Raw genomic sequence first — 14,026 nt, forward strand, 5'->3', positions numbered from 1 at the left:
GGGGAATGCAAGCCGGACAAGGATCCGCAACGCACACAATGCTTTTCGCCATGGCAATTCCTAACACTCTCCCCTTCCTCTCCCCCTTTGATCAGCTCTGGACCGGAAATCTTTTTCCATTTGAAACACACATAGAAAAAAAAAGGCCTCACGCAGGAGGGGTGGGTGGGGCGGCACAAAGTGGGATTTCACAACACTTGAGGGCTGCTTTGCGTGTGCCTCCTTTTGTTTTTTTCTCTCCGTGGCGATCTTTTTTTTTTTGGAAATTTATTTGGTCTCTTGTGAGCCGCCGCGAGCGGGACAGGGACGTGCAACTACGTGGCATAACCTCATTCCCCCAGAACCGAACGCTGTGTTCCCACATCTTGTAATTTTTTTACGGCACATGTCGGTGTGCGCTGTGGGGTGTGTTGCTGCTTTTATTCGTGGAGTCCCTCCCTCCATCCTCTGTTTGCAATGGTGCTTCAATTCCCTCACGGTTTGTTTTCTGTCTCACTCGGCTAATACTCCGGTGTAAGTGTGCGTGCCTGTGTGCGCAGTGGTGTGGCCGTGTCGGGGCTTCTATTGCCTCATACGACCGCCACGGTCGCCGCAGCCCGTTGCTTGGGGTGTGCATGTGGAATATCTTCGTTCGTCAAACTCGACGCGGCGTTTTAGTTCTTTGTTTGTTTGCTTCTGTTTTTTTTTTGTCCATGTCGATTATCTTGTTGTAGATTACACTCCATTGTCACTTTCATGTCCCAGTCTGGGGACGTCGAGTCGCTCCTGTCGCGGCTTTCAGAGATGGAGGGCGGACTACACCGGCCCGGACTGGGCAAGCGAAGCCGATCACCACCAACACCACCGCCGCCGCCGCTGCAGCAGCTAGTGAAGGGGATTTCTCCCTGTCCCCAGATCGGGGGGGAGGCAGTAGCGCTGAACAGTCACACCACTCGTCGCTCGTGCAGCGTTCCAGAATCGCCAAGGCACGCGAGTGTCCACGAAAACCGGACCTGGTCACTTGGATACGGTGATGTGCACCGGGCCACAAACTCGAACTCACCCGCCTGCGGTGACACACAAGAAGAGGCAGCGACACCTTTTCATCGTGTGAGCTGTAATCAGGGCGCCTGCACCCCCACGGCACTCGATGACGCATTCTCCCGACCGTCCACGCCTTGTGACTCGCACCCGGGTGCGCTGCCTCCATCGTTGGGACAGCAGCAGCTCGAAGCGTCGCCGCCGCAGCTGTCGCTATCCCATCCTGTCGTTGAGTTTTTGGCCAGTGTGCAGCTTCAAGGCTACGCTGCTCATCTGATTTGTGGTGTCGGTATTCGGTCAATGCCAGAAATGGCCGAGCAGGGGGCCACTTCGAAGGGCGCGGCTGAGCTGTTGGGACCATTGGCATCGCTGCAGCAGCAAAATGAATTTTTGCGAGGTATTCGACGGTGGCAGCGTGGTGAGGCGCGCCGCCTCAAGGCGGAGGCCGCGGGAGCGCGACGGCGCGCACTGGAGGAGAGCCACAACGCCAAGGTGGCAGCCAGGGAGCGTTGCGCAAAGAAAACCCGGGGACGTGCTGCCAAAACGAACAGCGACATCACGAAGTCGGACTGCACGGAGTACCGTGGTCTTTGTGCAAGCGAAACTGGGAGTGGCACCGATAATCTCCAGCAGTCGATGCAGCTCCGTGACGCAGTGGTCGGCTGCGCGGGCCCCGGTAGAAGTACGGGCATTCACTCCTGTGGTGAGCGCGACTGCGTGCTTCAGCCACAGTCTTCCGCCGTTGCCATTTGCACTGCAGATCCCGCTCCGCATGCCGCCTCAAGTGACTGCGGCGAGGCCGGTGCGTCTTCGCGGGTGGTGGTGCCGCCGCCTCGCGGAACTCCGTCGTCTGTGTCGTTCTCCTCGTGCAACTCACTCACGACGAGTGCCACCCAGCTAATGCAGCAGCTGTCGTACCGTTGCAGCCATTCACGACAAGCGGTGGCTCGTCGGCGCCGACAGGCGGGGCTGTGCCGTCCTTCCTGCACCGCTCGCGTCGACCAAGGCGAGTCCGGGGATGCGACGTCCAGGATAACAACCAGGGTGACCCCATACGACGTGGACGCAGTGGACGTTGACGCCGTTACGACAACCGGCACATTGAGCTGCAGCGGAAGCGAACCCTGCGGGGATGGCGACGAGCCCAACGCTTTGCGGAGTCGTGAGACGAGTATGCCGCAGGTCGAGCTGATCGTGGGCAGTGACGCGGAGGCTGCCCCTGCAGACGAGGAGAGTCCCTCCCGTTGTGCGCGACGAGCGACGAGCACCTTCGCCGCAGGGGGAAGGCGGGATGAGGTGGAGGAGGGCTCTTTCAATGCGGAGGGGAGGATGCCACCAGCAGAGCTGTCCCCCTCCCGGAATTCATGCGAGTCGCACCTCTCCTCCATTCTGTTCTCCTTGTGCGAGGCGGCGGAGCGACAGCCCGCTGTTGTGCAACAAAACGGTTCTGAATGTGCGGGTGGAAGAGGGGCCGCAAGCGAACGCTGGACGCTCGCCGGGATAGACGCACCGTCTGGCGCGCTGGAACAGCTGCTCAGTGGGCGCGACTCCGCCACCGCCGAGTCTCACGAACTGGTTCGCAACGATTTTGTCACCACGAGCAACATCTCTCTCGGCGCCCTCTCTGCGAGCGCCGAGCTGCACGTTCTTCCTCCCCTAGATCTGGTGACAGCGCCTGTGAGTCGTGGTGCATCACCAGTGGCAGAAGAGGCATATAAAGCGACCAGCGCAGATGCATATCCGACCTCCGTCAACAACCTAGCGGAGGAGAGCCGTGCAGTGTGTAGTGGATCGCAACAACGCCAAGCCCCACGACGCTCGTTTCTTATGGAGGAGGAAGCTTCTCAACCGAGTCACAGCCCCTATACCGCTTCGTTGGTTGACACACACAGTGACCCTGTTGCTCCACAAGACGCTCTGCAGACAATGGCTCTACTGGATAGCCGGCTCGCCGACGCACGCCGCCGCCTCGACGACGCACTGCGGGAGGCGCTGCGGTCGTACAACGCGGAGCTGAAAGCAATTAGCTCCACAGCAGCCTTTTTATCTGCAGGCGATTCAAGCACCAACAAGTGCGTGCCTCTGCGCGCTGTCGTGCAGCCCATACCGGTCTCAACACGCAGCGCCAGCGCGTGTGCTTCAGGCGCCGAGGCCGCGGAGCTGGACGCGTCGGCGAAGCTTGTCTATTATATGCTAGATAATGAAGGCCGTGGACCCGATCAATCCTCGTTTCCTTTTCCTAGCCCAGCAGTGGCTGCTGCAGCTAATACAGTGTGGCCTGCTGCTAGTGCTCCTCTTGGTGCAGACGCGGTCGCTCGCTCGAGTCTCGATGGGATAGTGCTCTCTCCCATGACCAGCACCGACCCTTCAGCGCGCACGACCATGATCTCCACTGCTGCGCCGGTTCCCCTGAGTTGCCCTTCCACGCTAGCTCCCGCCGCGACGGTCGAGAACGAAGCTCCCGATGGAGCTGTGGGGCAGGACGCTCCAACTGCAATGAAGGCGGCTTTGTTTTCTTCAAGCAGCAGCGATGAGTGCAAGGAGACGGGCAACGTCAGCTGCGAAAGTGTCGGTCTCCTGACAGTCGGCACGCAGCGCCCTTCCAAGCACGTCGAGATGGGAGACGCAACCCATACATCAAGAGGTTCTGCTGCTCCTCACATTCACACGGTCGGATCCGAGGGGGGTAATGGCCGCACAGCCGCGTGTCTGTGGGTGGTGCAAGAGTGCCCGTCGACGGCGCACCAAACCTTATCAGCAGATACCGCTGCGGCCGACCCCGATAAAAAGGAAGCTGTGCCGGCAGATGAGGAATGGTGGGAGGCGTACGGTATCGATGCGCTGGATTACACACAGAACTGTCTTGATAAAGGTTCCACTGGACGAGCCGCATCGCCAGGCATCCACGCCGCACAGCCCCATCTGATCTCTAATTGTGGCAGCGGGGGGTTGACGGCTGGGGTCCGCACTCCATCACCCGCGCCGGTGGAGGTAATGGAGCTGAGCTCTGGCAGTGATACGGAGGATGCCAACTCCCACGGCCGCAGCAAAGACGACGTCCAAAGTTGCTCCCCTGACGCATCTTCTCGTCTCCGCACACGAGCCGTCTCCTCGCCGCCGCGGCCGCCCTTGTTAGCGTCGCTGGATAGCGTTCGCAGGTGCCCCACAGCTCCTTCTTCCAGTCCACCTATGGCGCCAATGTTGTCCTCTCTGCCGTCAGCCTTGGACAGACGCCTGCATGCTAAAGCGTGGTCGCACATGACGAACGCTGAACTGCGCGATCTCTGCGCTGAGTTTGGTTTGTTGGTTCCACCACCGGCGCGCGAGGATGCCACCGCATCTTGCTCCGCGCATGCCGTGGCGCGCCGTGGCCAATCTGTCCCACCACTGTCGTCGGAGGCCTTCCCCAAAACCGCGAGGTTGTCGGCCATCTCACGCGAGGCTTCACCAGAATCGGATCTACATGGTCTGCAAACGCTGGTGGCGCCGGGCCGCACCACCTGTAGAGATCTTTTCCACTCATCCGCGGATGCCGGCGATGGGACGACACAGTGCCCGGTGCCCTTGTCACCGAATCTGGCTTTCACGCAACCAGAGATTAGCGCTAGAGGGAGCAGCAGTGCTGCTCCTGTCGCTGCCGCGGGTGACGCCCTGGACATTCAGCAGCGGCGCAAACGCCGGGCTACCTTGTTGGAGCGCGAGTCCCTCCTGGAGACACTTCGGCTCCTTGCTACACGACTTTGCTTTCGCCACAGGGTCGCCCCGTTCTTTTTGCACCGCGTAACGCGACTTAGTGGGCTGCCCTACAAGCGCATGCGTGTCAGCGATCTCTTAGATGAAGGCGCGGTGCTCACCCGCGATGACCTCAAACAGGCACGACTCCGCTACAAGGCTGAGGAGCAGGCTGAGGTGGATCGCTGCATCGTATCCGCGCTGGCGGCGGAAGCCGCCGAAGCAGTAGAACAGGAAGCACAGCGCCTTTCGTCTCGATGGACGACGGCGACGACGACGCCGACGCCCATGTCCACTACGCAGGGTGAAGGTGTAGCCGAGATGAGGGTGACACCTATCCGCGGCGCAGTCGCCTCCCTCCCTGGCGGCGGGACTTCTTGCTCCTATAACCAGATCCTTCTTCGAGAACCTGTCAACGTTGACGCAGCTGTGGCTGTGGTCCAGAACGCATTCCCCCACATCTCCCACACCCGCGTGCAGCAGCTTCTGGCGGCGAACGAGGTGCTGACGGAGGTTGTTGTCACCGCTCGGCCCCGGTCACCTTCGCCATTAGCGTCTTCACCGCCACCCCAGTTGGGCTCAACAGCGCAGCTCGACGCAGAACAGACACTTGCAGTGCCGCAGCTCGGTAGTGAGTCTAGTGGTGTTGTTACGCATCACACAGACACCGTTGACAGCGGTGTTGTCCATACCGCCGCGGTGATGGCGACGCCTCTCTCGCAGGGGGAGCGGCAGCGCGTGAATGCTCGGCGCTATTTTGCGCAACGAGCTCACCTTTCCCGCCGTCGGTACAACGCCAGGGCTCGTGGCCTGCCGCTGAGCGGCAGGTCCCGAAAACCATCGGGCGGGGCGTAGCGCGTGCCTGCGTGCGTGTGTGCACGGATGTGCATTGCAGAGGTGATTGTTGACTCCCTCCTCCCCCGAAACTTTTTCACGTGCGTGCCAAAAAAAAAACTGCTGTCTTTTGCTGGCGACTGTTGCGCCTACCCTCCGCCTATTCCACAGACTCCGTAACATCGAGGGGAAGACCGCACCAAACAGCGCTCCATGCCATTCGCTCACAGGGGGGGGGGTACCAGGTTCAAATCTCAGCGACGACAGTCGTGGTAGGGGGCCCCTCTTCGCATTCTCGAGGGGTGCAGCCTGCTGTTCCCCCCTCCCCCTTCCCCCTTTTCCCTCTTTGGCAGCACTCACGGATACATGGCTGCAACTCCGTCTCGTCTCCCTCCCCCCATTCTTCAGTCATCTACTTCTCTTCTCTTCTCTCGATTTGTGCACCAGCGATACACAACTTTAGCCTAATCTCTGCCGCCACCACTTCTCTTTTCTACAGGCAGGGGCCCATGAGCACACTTTTCCCAGCAGACGCGTGGGCGCGCCACGAACCTTCCCAGTCGATTGCTGCCGCTGCAGCGGATAATGAGAAGGGAAGGGAGGTGGACCTGGCGAATGGTCATGGCGAAAGCAGGGGTTCTGTTCAGGATGGAAAAACATTCGCTCACTCCGCTGGCACAAAGTGTGCTCTTGTGGTGAGCGATGGCAAGAAAGGGGGTGCCATCGTTGCCGCACGCCAGCCTGCCACCTTCTCTGGACTCTACGAAGACGTCGAGTTCCCGGTGTTTACCCTTTGTGCGCCGCCACACCCACCCAGTGAATTCCCACCGCGTGTGAAACGACCTCAGCGGCCCGGTCCGGTGTACGCGAACGACATTGAGACAGCGGGCGAGCGGGAGCATCGCGCCCAGCGAGAGGTGAGTCGGATGTGGCGGGGTGTGTTGTGCCGCCGCCGACTTCGGCAGGCTCAGACACTGAACGAGGTCCTCAACAGCCGTGCCCGGCGCATCCAGTGCTGGTGGCGCACATTAAACGCGCGTTGGCAACGACGGCGTCTGGAGGGTATTCGAGAAAAGTGGGCGCAGGAGCGCAGGGAGTCGTACATCTCAGAACGCATGGCAAACACCGCGAACATGATTTACTGGCAAAGGCACCGTTACGACCTTGCTGCACAGGTTATCCAGCGAATGGTACGGTGGTACCTACGTGAGAAGCAGCGCTACAAATGTGCAATGGAGGGCCTGCCCGTGTCAGAGTGGCCACCTGCGCTGGAGCAGATTGCCTTCCGGAAGCACCGCCCGTACTTCCCATGGCGGCACGCGCACACTATTGCAGCAGTAGCCAACCGTCCATCGGACGCGGATGAGCTCGCAAGCAATTCTGAGGAAGATAAGCCAACCCGCACTCTGCTACAGTTTCGCGAACATAAGCTTCCGGCGCAGCCCTTGCCACAGGAGGAAGTGGAGGCTGCCAACTCGAAGATGCGGGCCCGACGCGCGGAGCGGGCGTTGGCGCTGACGACGCCAGAGGCTCTTTCTCGTGAAGAGTGGAAGAAGGAGAATTTGCGCCACGAGGACCTGGACTTCAACGCCGGCGTCGTGCAACGCGTGTACCTTAGCAAGCAGGCTGTCAGCAAGGTTCGCACAAAGCTTTTGAGGGATCAGTACTACCAGAAGGTCACACATATTATCAGTCGGACGTTCAACATGTACGTGTTGGTGAAGCGCATGCATAAACAACGCGCGTTGAGGGAGAGACAGGTGCGAGCCCTCATGGCGAAGTACAATGCCCAAAAGATCGAGGCTCTGGAGGTTGAGGCTGTGTGGCAGCGCGAATTGATGGAGGCGTGCGCGACATGCATCCAGCGGTGCTGGAACTGGTACTGCTTCGAGCGCCTCGGCAAGTTGACAACTTCTGCCGCGGCCAAGGACGCGGTACCGACACCGCCGCCGTACGGCCTGATCGATGAGCACATGAAGCGGGAACGAGCGATGCGGTGGAGTTCCATGAATTTGATGGAGAGGCACGAGTTTGAAAAAGCGCGCCAGCATCTGTACCTCCGTTACGTGCCGAAAAAGACAATAGTGTGCAAGATCCCCGGCCGCTTTGCCGCTGCGTCTTCGATGAAGCCATGATACACAGAGCACAAAGTAGGAACAGACGAACAGTATATATTTGTATACCTCTATGCTATTGCTTACGGCTCATCGGCAACACTCTTTTCATGAGTCGTTCATGCGCAGCTTCTCCGAGGAAGAGCTCCGTGAGGGTGCTCTTCACTCAAGTAGGGGGGGGTGGGTGGGTCATTGTTTGTGTTTCCCATGTGTGGATCGACTGTGTGCGCGCACTTCCGATCGAATTTTTTTTAGCTCCTCTCCAGTTTGTAGCCACACCGTCTTTTCGACCGCTCCCGCCATCGCCGCTCCGGGACTGGCGCTTCACGTCCGCGCATTTCTCCTCCATTTCTTCTTTGCCCTCCCCTCCCCCCCGCTTACCTCCTCCCCCTTCTCGATGAAGAAAAAAAAATATATATATTGTGGGAGGACAGGTCATGTAAAGTATGCGTGTTTTTATGATGTATTTTTTTTTGTGGTTCAGAGGACGGCAGCCGGAGCGCGTTTTTCTTGATGTGTTTTTCTTCTCCTCCTCCTTCTCCTTTTCCTTCTCCTTCTTCCCCCACTCTCACTGCTGTTCTCTCGATGTCAGTGGTGGTGTGTCTGGCTTGATGCGCTCTTCTCTGTGCAGAACAGCGTCGATGACTCGTTCCTACGATTGAGGAGATATGAAAAAAAAGAGGTGGGGTGAAGGAAGGGAGGAAGGGCAGTTGTGAATACTGAGAAAAGGGATCTGTGGCTCATTGGCGTGCTCCTGTATTGTGGGGGGGGGCCTGCCCTCCCCCCCCCCTTTCATCATCAAGTTTGTTGGGTTGGCTAGTTCACCTTCTCTTCCTTTCCCCTCTCGGTTTTCGTTTTCTGTAAAAAAAAAGTATCTATATTGTATGTATAGCGGTTGTTGCCTGCGTGAGGTAGGCTGTGCTCGGCAATGCGCGTCTGTTCCCCTCCTCCTGTACCTGCGCTGGTGGTCTTCTGTCTGCCGTCACACGAATGCCGAAGGGTACCAACCGTTACACTGAAGCGGCCGACGCCCATACACTGCCGTGGGTGTCTGCATGTGTGTGGTGCCTTGACCCTGGCCTTTTTTTCTTTTTTGTTCACTGCAAACGAAACACCCTTATCTGCGTCTGTCTCGTTGATTTCTTTGCCCGTGTTTGTTACAGTGCCATAGTCAAGCTGAATGGGATATAAGAAATATCGCGTTTTAGGTTTGGGCTCTAAAAGGGATATTGAAGAGGTTATCACCGGTACCGACTCCATTCCCCCGGTGTGCGAACCATCAACTCGCTTCTAGTCACAGGCACTCAAGTTGTGGCTGTACAGCGGAGAAGTCACAGCCCACTCGATCAGCGACGGCGCTTGTCTGTTAGTCTGCCCCCCCCCCCTTCTCCTCCCCTCAACACACACACACACACACTTCTACGTGCCGTGGAGTAGAGATCACTCTCGTTCCAATGATCCTCCGCTGTCTTTCCCCGCTCCCTTATCCTCTACTCCTCCTCCTCCTCCTCCTTGTGCTTCTTTACATGAGCTGTGCTCCACTACTCGCCCCTCAAAAAACTCTGTCATCACGGCTCCCTCTCTTTTAATTGTGTGGTCGGTCTCAAATGCAACGGTATCATGCGGGCTATAAACTACTGGACATAGCACAACTTCTGCGCCCCTCCCCCCTCCCCACCACCACCACCACACACACAAACAGATAGACACACTCCTTAACGTAGAGGGATACACGCTTGCGCAGCACCATCACAACACCCCGTGCGCCTCGATCACTTTCTGTGCTCTCCTCTCTTCCGTCCTCTGTCTCCCACATAGGCATTGTGCAAAAAAAAAAGAGCGAGGGTTGTTTTTGGAGACTTATTACACGTTCCCCTGGCTCTGGCGCATACAGGTGCCACCACAGGCACTGGGCAGTCTGGCCTCACCCTGCTCCCGTGTTCGTTTCACTGTTCAAAGGGCCACAATTACGGCATCATCTCTCTCTCACTCGCGTTGTCCGTTCTCCCTCGGCAGTCGCGTGTTCTTTCTGCATATTATAACTACTTTGCGTTCATCTGTTTTTCTTTTACTGTGCGTGCGTGTGCGTGTGTGCGTGTGTGTGCTGTCTCGGCCCAAAATTGTCCTCCACTCTTTTTTTTTCGAATGGTCTTCTAGGGTAGCTCAGCGGCTTCATTTCCACACACGCACATATATATATATATATTCATTCATTTTCGTTTGCTGCGCGGACGGTGTGCGTTGAGGAGCGTTGGTGTGTTTTGCCCCCCCCCCCTCCCTTTCTCCATCCCCCAACCCCAATCCCCACAGAGCACAGCGTCTCACCACCCAACCCCCCCCCTTTTTTTCGGTCGATCTTCTCTTTGCCCGTTTTTTTGTACTCCCCCCCCATCCCTCCCCCCAGAGGAGCGGCACGAGAGAGTCGCAGACGAACCGCTGATCAGTTGTAGGTGGAATACACGACACCGATACGCGGACCCAGCAGCTGCACTCGGGCATTAAACGTGGTGTGTCCGTGTCGGTGTGTTTCTGCGGAAAAGAAGTGAGGAGAGACAATAGAATCATTACACTTGATCTCCCCCCCTCCTCTCCTCTCCCTCCTCCTCCTGCTCCTCCTCCTCCAAACGCGACCGGCCGACAGCACGGTGCGGGAGTTCGATCAAAAAAGATAACATTCGCTAAAAGGAGGAAGGGGGCACAGATGGATATCATGCCTGCGGAACACAAAACCTCACGATCCTCGGATCTTGGGTTGCTGGGTGGCGCGAGGAGCGTCATTGCTCAAGCGTACCTTGGGGCGCCGTGCGGCCTCTCCACGTCCCTGCCACAGCGCCCACGTCTCTTCAAGCGCACCGGCGTCGCGCACAGGTCACCTCCGCCACCGCCTCGGCTGGCACCCATCGCATCACCCGACGCATGCCTGCCGGAACAGCACCAATCCGCGTCGGAGAGCGTTCCCCACACCCCCAAGTCCAATCGCTTCAACGATGAAGATGAGATGTTACACAGTTTCTGGCCCACTGCGTCTGGCGAGCTTACCGGCTCTCGTCCAGCGCCAGCGATGTCGCCTTCACCCTGTGAGGGCCCGTTGCCTGCCGTCGGTGGCCGGGGATTCGCTGCGTGTGCGACAAGTCGTAACTCGGCACCGCCGTCTACTCACGTAGGGTCACTGGAACGGCGTAAGATGCCTCCCGCTGGCACACAGCACCCACACGCGGCACACGGCTACTGTCATGTGGCGAGTGAGGGCATGTCGGCGGAAGATGCCGTCTGCTCGCTTGCCGGCGCTCCGTCGTCGTGGTGCGCCGCTCAGACCACGGCTGCTGTGCCGCGCACCCAGGGCGTTAAGGGAACTCGGCGTAATTTCAAGGTCACCACCGCGCACGCGCCGACGACTTCTGCTGCACATGGCTCATTCGAGGACAAAGTCGATGCGGCACATGGGGCATCGTCGTGCAGTCGTGGGGGCGACGATGCAGTGAGCTGCGTAGCATCTTCCATTCACATGACCGTCGGAGGCGCGCCTGAAGAAGCGGTCACGGCTACGCCACTGGCAGCTCAGAGTGAACTAGCCGACGAAGCGGCGGCAGTGCAGCGCATCGTCTTCGAAGAGAGCGTCGACACAGCAGCCGTGGTGACACCAGCCGAGCTGCAGCGGATGAGGGTAGAGGCAGCGGTAGGCGGTGCGCAGCCGGGTGCGTTAGGTAAGTTACCGACACCGTATGAGACTCGGCTTATTACCGCTGAAGTACTGCGCGACTGGACAGGCTGGGAGGATCTCGACCTCGTCTATTCCACGCAACTCCGCGTGGATGCGGACATGATGATCGGGGTCGACCAGATTGGCGCGCAGTTACCACGACTTGCGTCGCTGAAGCTCAACTGCTCGCGCATTCCCCGTGTGCGCCAGCTCGGTACCGGTTATCATGAGTTGAAGTATTTGTGGTTAAATAGCTGCCACGTAACGGACCTGGGCGGCATCGCGGCGTGCTGCCCCTCACTTGTGGAACTCTATCTTCCCTTTAACCACGTTTGTGATCTCGCGCCGGTGATGGCTCTCTGCGAGACGCTAGAAGTTCTCGACGTGGAGGGCAACCTACTCGACGATATCGCAGACCTCCGCTCTGTTCTCAGCTCCTTGCGTAAGGTACGTTCGCTCTCGCTCGTCGGGAACCCGCTGACGTATCAGCACCAGGCGCGTGTGCGGGAGGCGTATAGGGATTTGCTTGCCGAGGAGGGCCGAGGGGCGGGCGAGAGCACGGCGACCACTGGTGGCATCGATTCCCCGGTGCTGCTGCTGGCGGAACAACGACCCTTTTCGCACGTGCTGGCCGCGTTTGTGCGCCTCCTCATGCCTCAGCTCCAGACGCTCGACGATGTCGATATCGACGCTATCATCGCCGCCAACCCCTTCGCCCCATCCCCGGTGCCCGGTTCTCCCTCGGAGGTTGCGAACCAACGACGCACAGCGCCCTTTTCCGTTCACGTGGACCCGTTGAGTGACGGCTTGGCCGAGGAGCTTCGACTCGTAGAGGAGTGTATACGGAACACCGACGCCTTCGACCCCCTTCTTGCTGCCGTTGATGAGGCGAATAGACGCGTGTACACCCGCCCCTCTACCTCAGGCAGCGGTGCTCGCCCCCGTCATGCCCCGAGGACTGCCATGGGTCTCGCTCGTCCCTCCACATCACAGTGGCGCGGGGCGCCGACTCGACTCTGCTCTTGGGGGGTGTCAACGATGGAAGCATCGACGCTCACGACGGGGGCGACACTGGCTGGTAACGCAACTGCTAGCCTGCGACGTCGACTACCAGAATCGACGACGGAAGCACTCGATGAAGCCCATGACACACCGTCTCCCACTGTCCCCTCCACCGGAAATGGCGACGGCAGCACGCGCCTGAATGGTTTCTCTCATCGTGACCACAGTTGTTGTTCTGCGAGTGCGATCACAACTCCCACCTCCGCCTTGGGCGGTGGTGCGCGCATCGCAGCGCTCTTGGCCGATGACAGCGAGGAGGAGGAGTGGGAGCACTTCAAGTCGTCGTTGCTCCGCTCACAATCGGCAGCGACGCCCTCCTACAGTAAATTTTTACACTCACAGTACGAAGAGACAGGCGAGGCTGCAGACACACAGCAAACAGACGACTTTGATAAGGAGCTGCGCATGGAACTGACGCGTCTGCGGATGCGGATAGCAAAGGAACACCGAGAATAGGAGGACTGCTCGATTCCCTTTGTTTTTTCTTTTACGCTTTGTGTGCATGTCTCTCTCTCTCTGTGTGTGTATGTGTGCGATTTTACATCTCTGCCCACCACGGTATACCTTCATTGGGAACAGTGTACGGATAGCGCAACCGCTCTCTCACTCACACTCCGGAAAAAAAAAACTGCCACGTTCCCTCTCTCTGCGTTGTCCTCATAACCACTGTGTGGCTTTGCCTTATTGTTTGTGTTTCCACAACATTGAGGGAGTCTGAAGCGTCTCCCCTCCCCTTTCCCTCCCCTTCCCCCGAAACCTCCCAATCCTTTTCTATATTGATGTACACAAAAGGCGCGAACCGTGCGCCCCCCTTCCCCCTCCCCCTCCCCCCGCGGCTAGGCATGAGGGCCTTCATCTCTGACAAGTTGCAGCGACGCGCGTATCGTCGGAATCGCTCTCTCTCTCTCTTCCCATGTTTGGAAAATAATACGGCTGTTTTTTTTTTTCACTTCTCTGCCCACATTCCCTTCCCTCCCCCCTTTCTCGTTCTCGCTCATGTTGTTGCCTTGTCGTGCTTCTCTTTTCTTCTGATAGGTCAAGTTTTTATTTTTATTGCTGCGGTCGTTTTGCATGCGTGGGTGTCGCTTCATGTGTGAAGGACATTGGTGATGGCCACGACCCCGCCCATCCCTCTTTTCTCCCCCAGAAGAGAGAGAGAGAGAGACAATGGAGTGGCCAGACCATGAACCAAGTGGTTGTCTTGCGTCCACAACGGCCTCACCTCCCCTCCCATTGTTACTCGCGCGCTCTCGTGGTTATCCCCTCTCCTCATACCTGCACGCTGGAGTGGAGGTCATTGATGCTTCCCTTCCCCTTCATTCAGTGTACAGCGTCCGTCTTCTTTTCGCGCACTGGCTTGTTTCTGTAAGCACGGCGGGCATAGCTGCGTGGACAGCGCGCGCAGTGTCTTCCACGCGTCGTGAAGCCACGAAGGTTCATCAACAGAGGACAGAAGGGTGAGGTGGGTGGGTGGGGAAGGAGGGGAAGGTTCGGACCTGAGGTTGGGTTTCTTTTCCGGGTGTGCAGACACATGCATATCTTCCCACACACTGCACGCATCTCT

The 14,026-nt window shown here is 58.4% G+C and overlaps 3 protein-coding genes across 3 annotated transcripts; all 3 read left to right on the forward strand.

Annotated features, from left to right (window-relative positions):
- Window positions 1-735: 735 nt before the first annotated feature.
- Window positions 736-5,607, forward strand: JKF63_05771 (uncharacterized protein; the record flags this gene model as incomplete). The annotated part of the gene is made up of 1 exon (XM_067901725.1): window positions 736-5,607. One exon carries the CDS (start codon window positions 736-738, stop codon window positions 5,605-5,607), a length of 4,872 nt encoding a protein of 1,623 aa, XP_067757751.1.
- A 488-nt stretch (window positions 5,608-6,095) lies between these two features.
- Window positions 6,096-7,721, forward strand: JKF63_05772 (uncharacterized protein; the record flags this gene model as incomplete). Its single annotated transcript, XM_067901726.1, has 1 exon — window positions 6,096-7,721. One exon carries the CDS (start codon window positions 6,096-6,098, stop codon window positions 7,719-7,721), a length of 1,626 nt encoding a protein of 541 aa, XP_067757752.1.
- Window positions 7,722-10,950: 3,229 nt separating this feature from the next.
- JKF63_05773 (uncharacterized protein) lies at window positions 10,951-12,918 on the forward strand (the record flags this gene model as incomplete). Its single annotated transcript, XM_067901727.1, has 1 exon — window positions 10,951-12,918. The coding sequence occupies one exon, from the start codon at window positions 10,951-10,953 to the stop codon at window positions 12,916-12,918; it is 1,968 nt and encodes a 655-aa protein (XP_067757753.1).
- Between the last annotated feature and the right edge of the window lie 1,108 nt (window positions 12,919-14,026).

Source organism: Porcisia hertigi, chromosome 19, assembly GCF_017918235.1.
Source record: "Porcisia hertigi strain C119 chromosome 19, whole genome shotgun sequence".
Taxonomy (NCBI): domain Eukaryota; phylum Euglenozoa; class Kinetoplastea; order Trypanosomatida; family Trypanosomatidae; genus Porcisia; species Porcisia hertigi.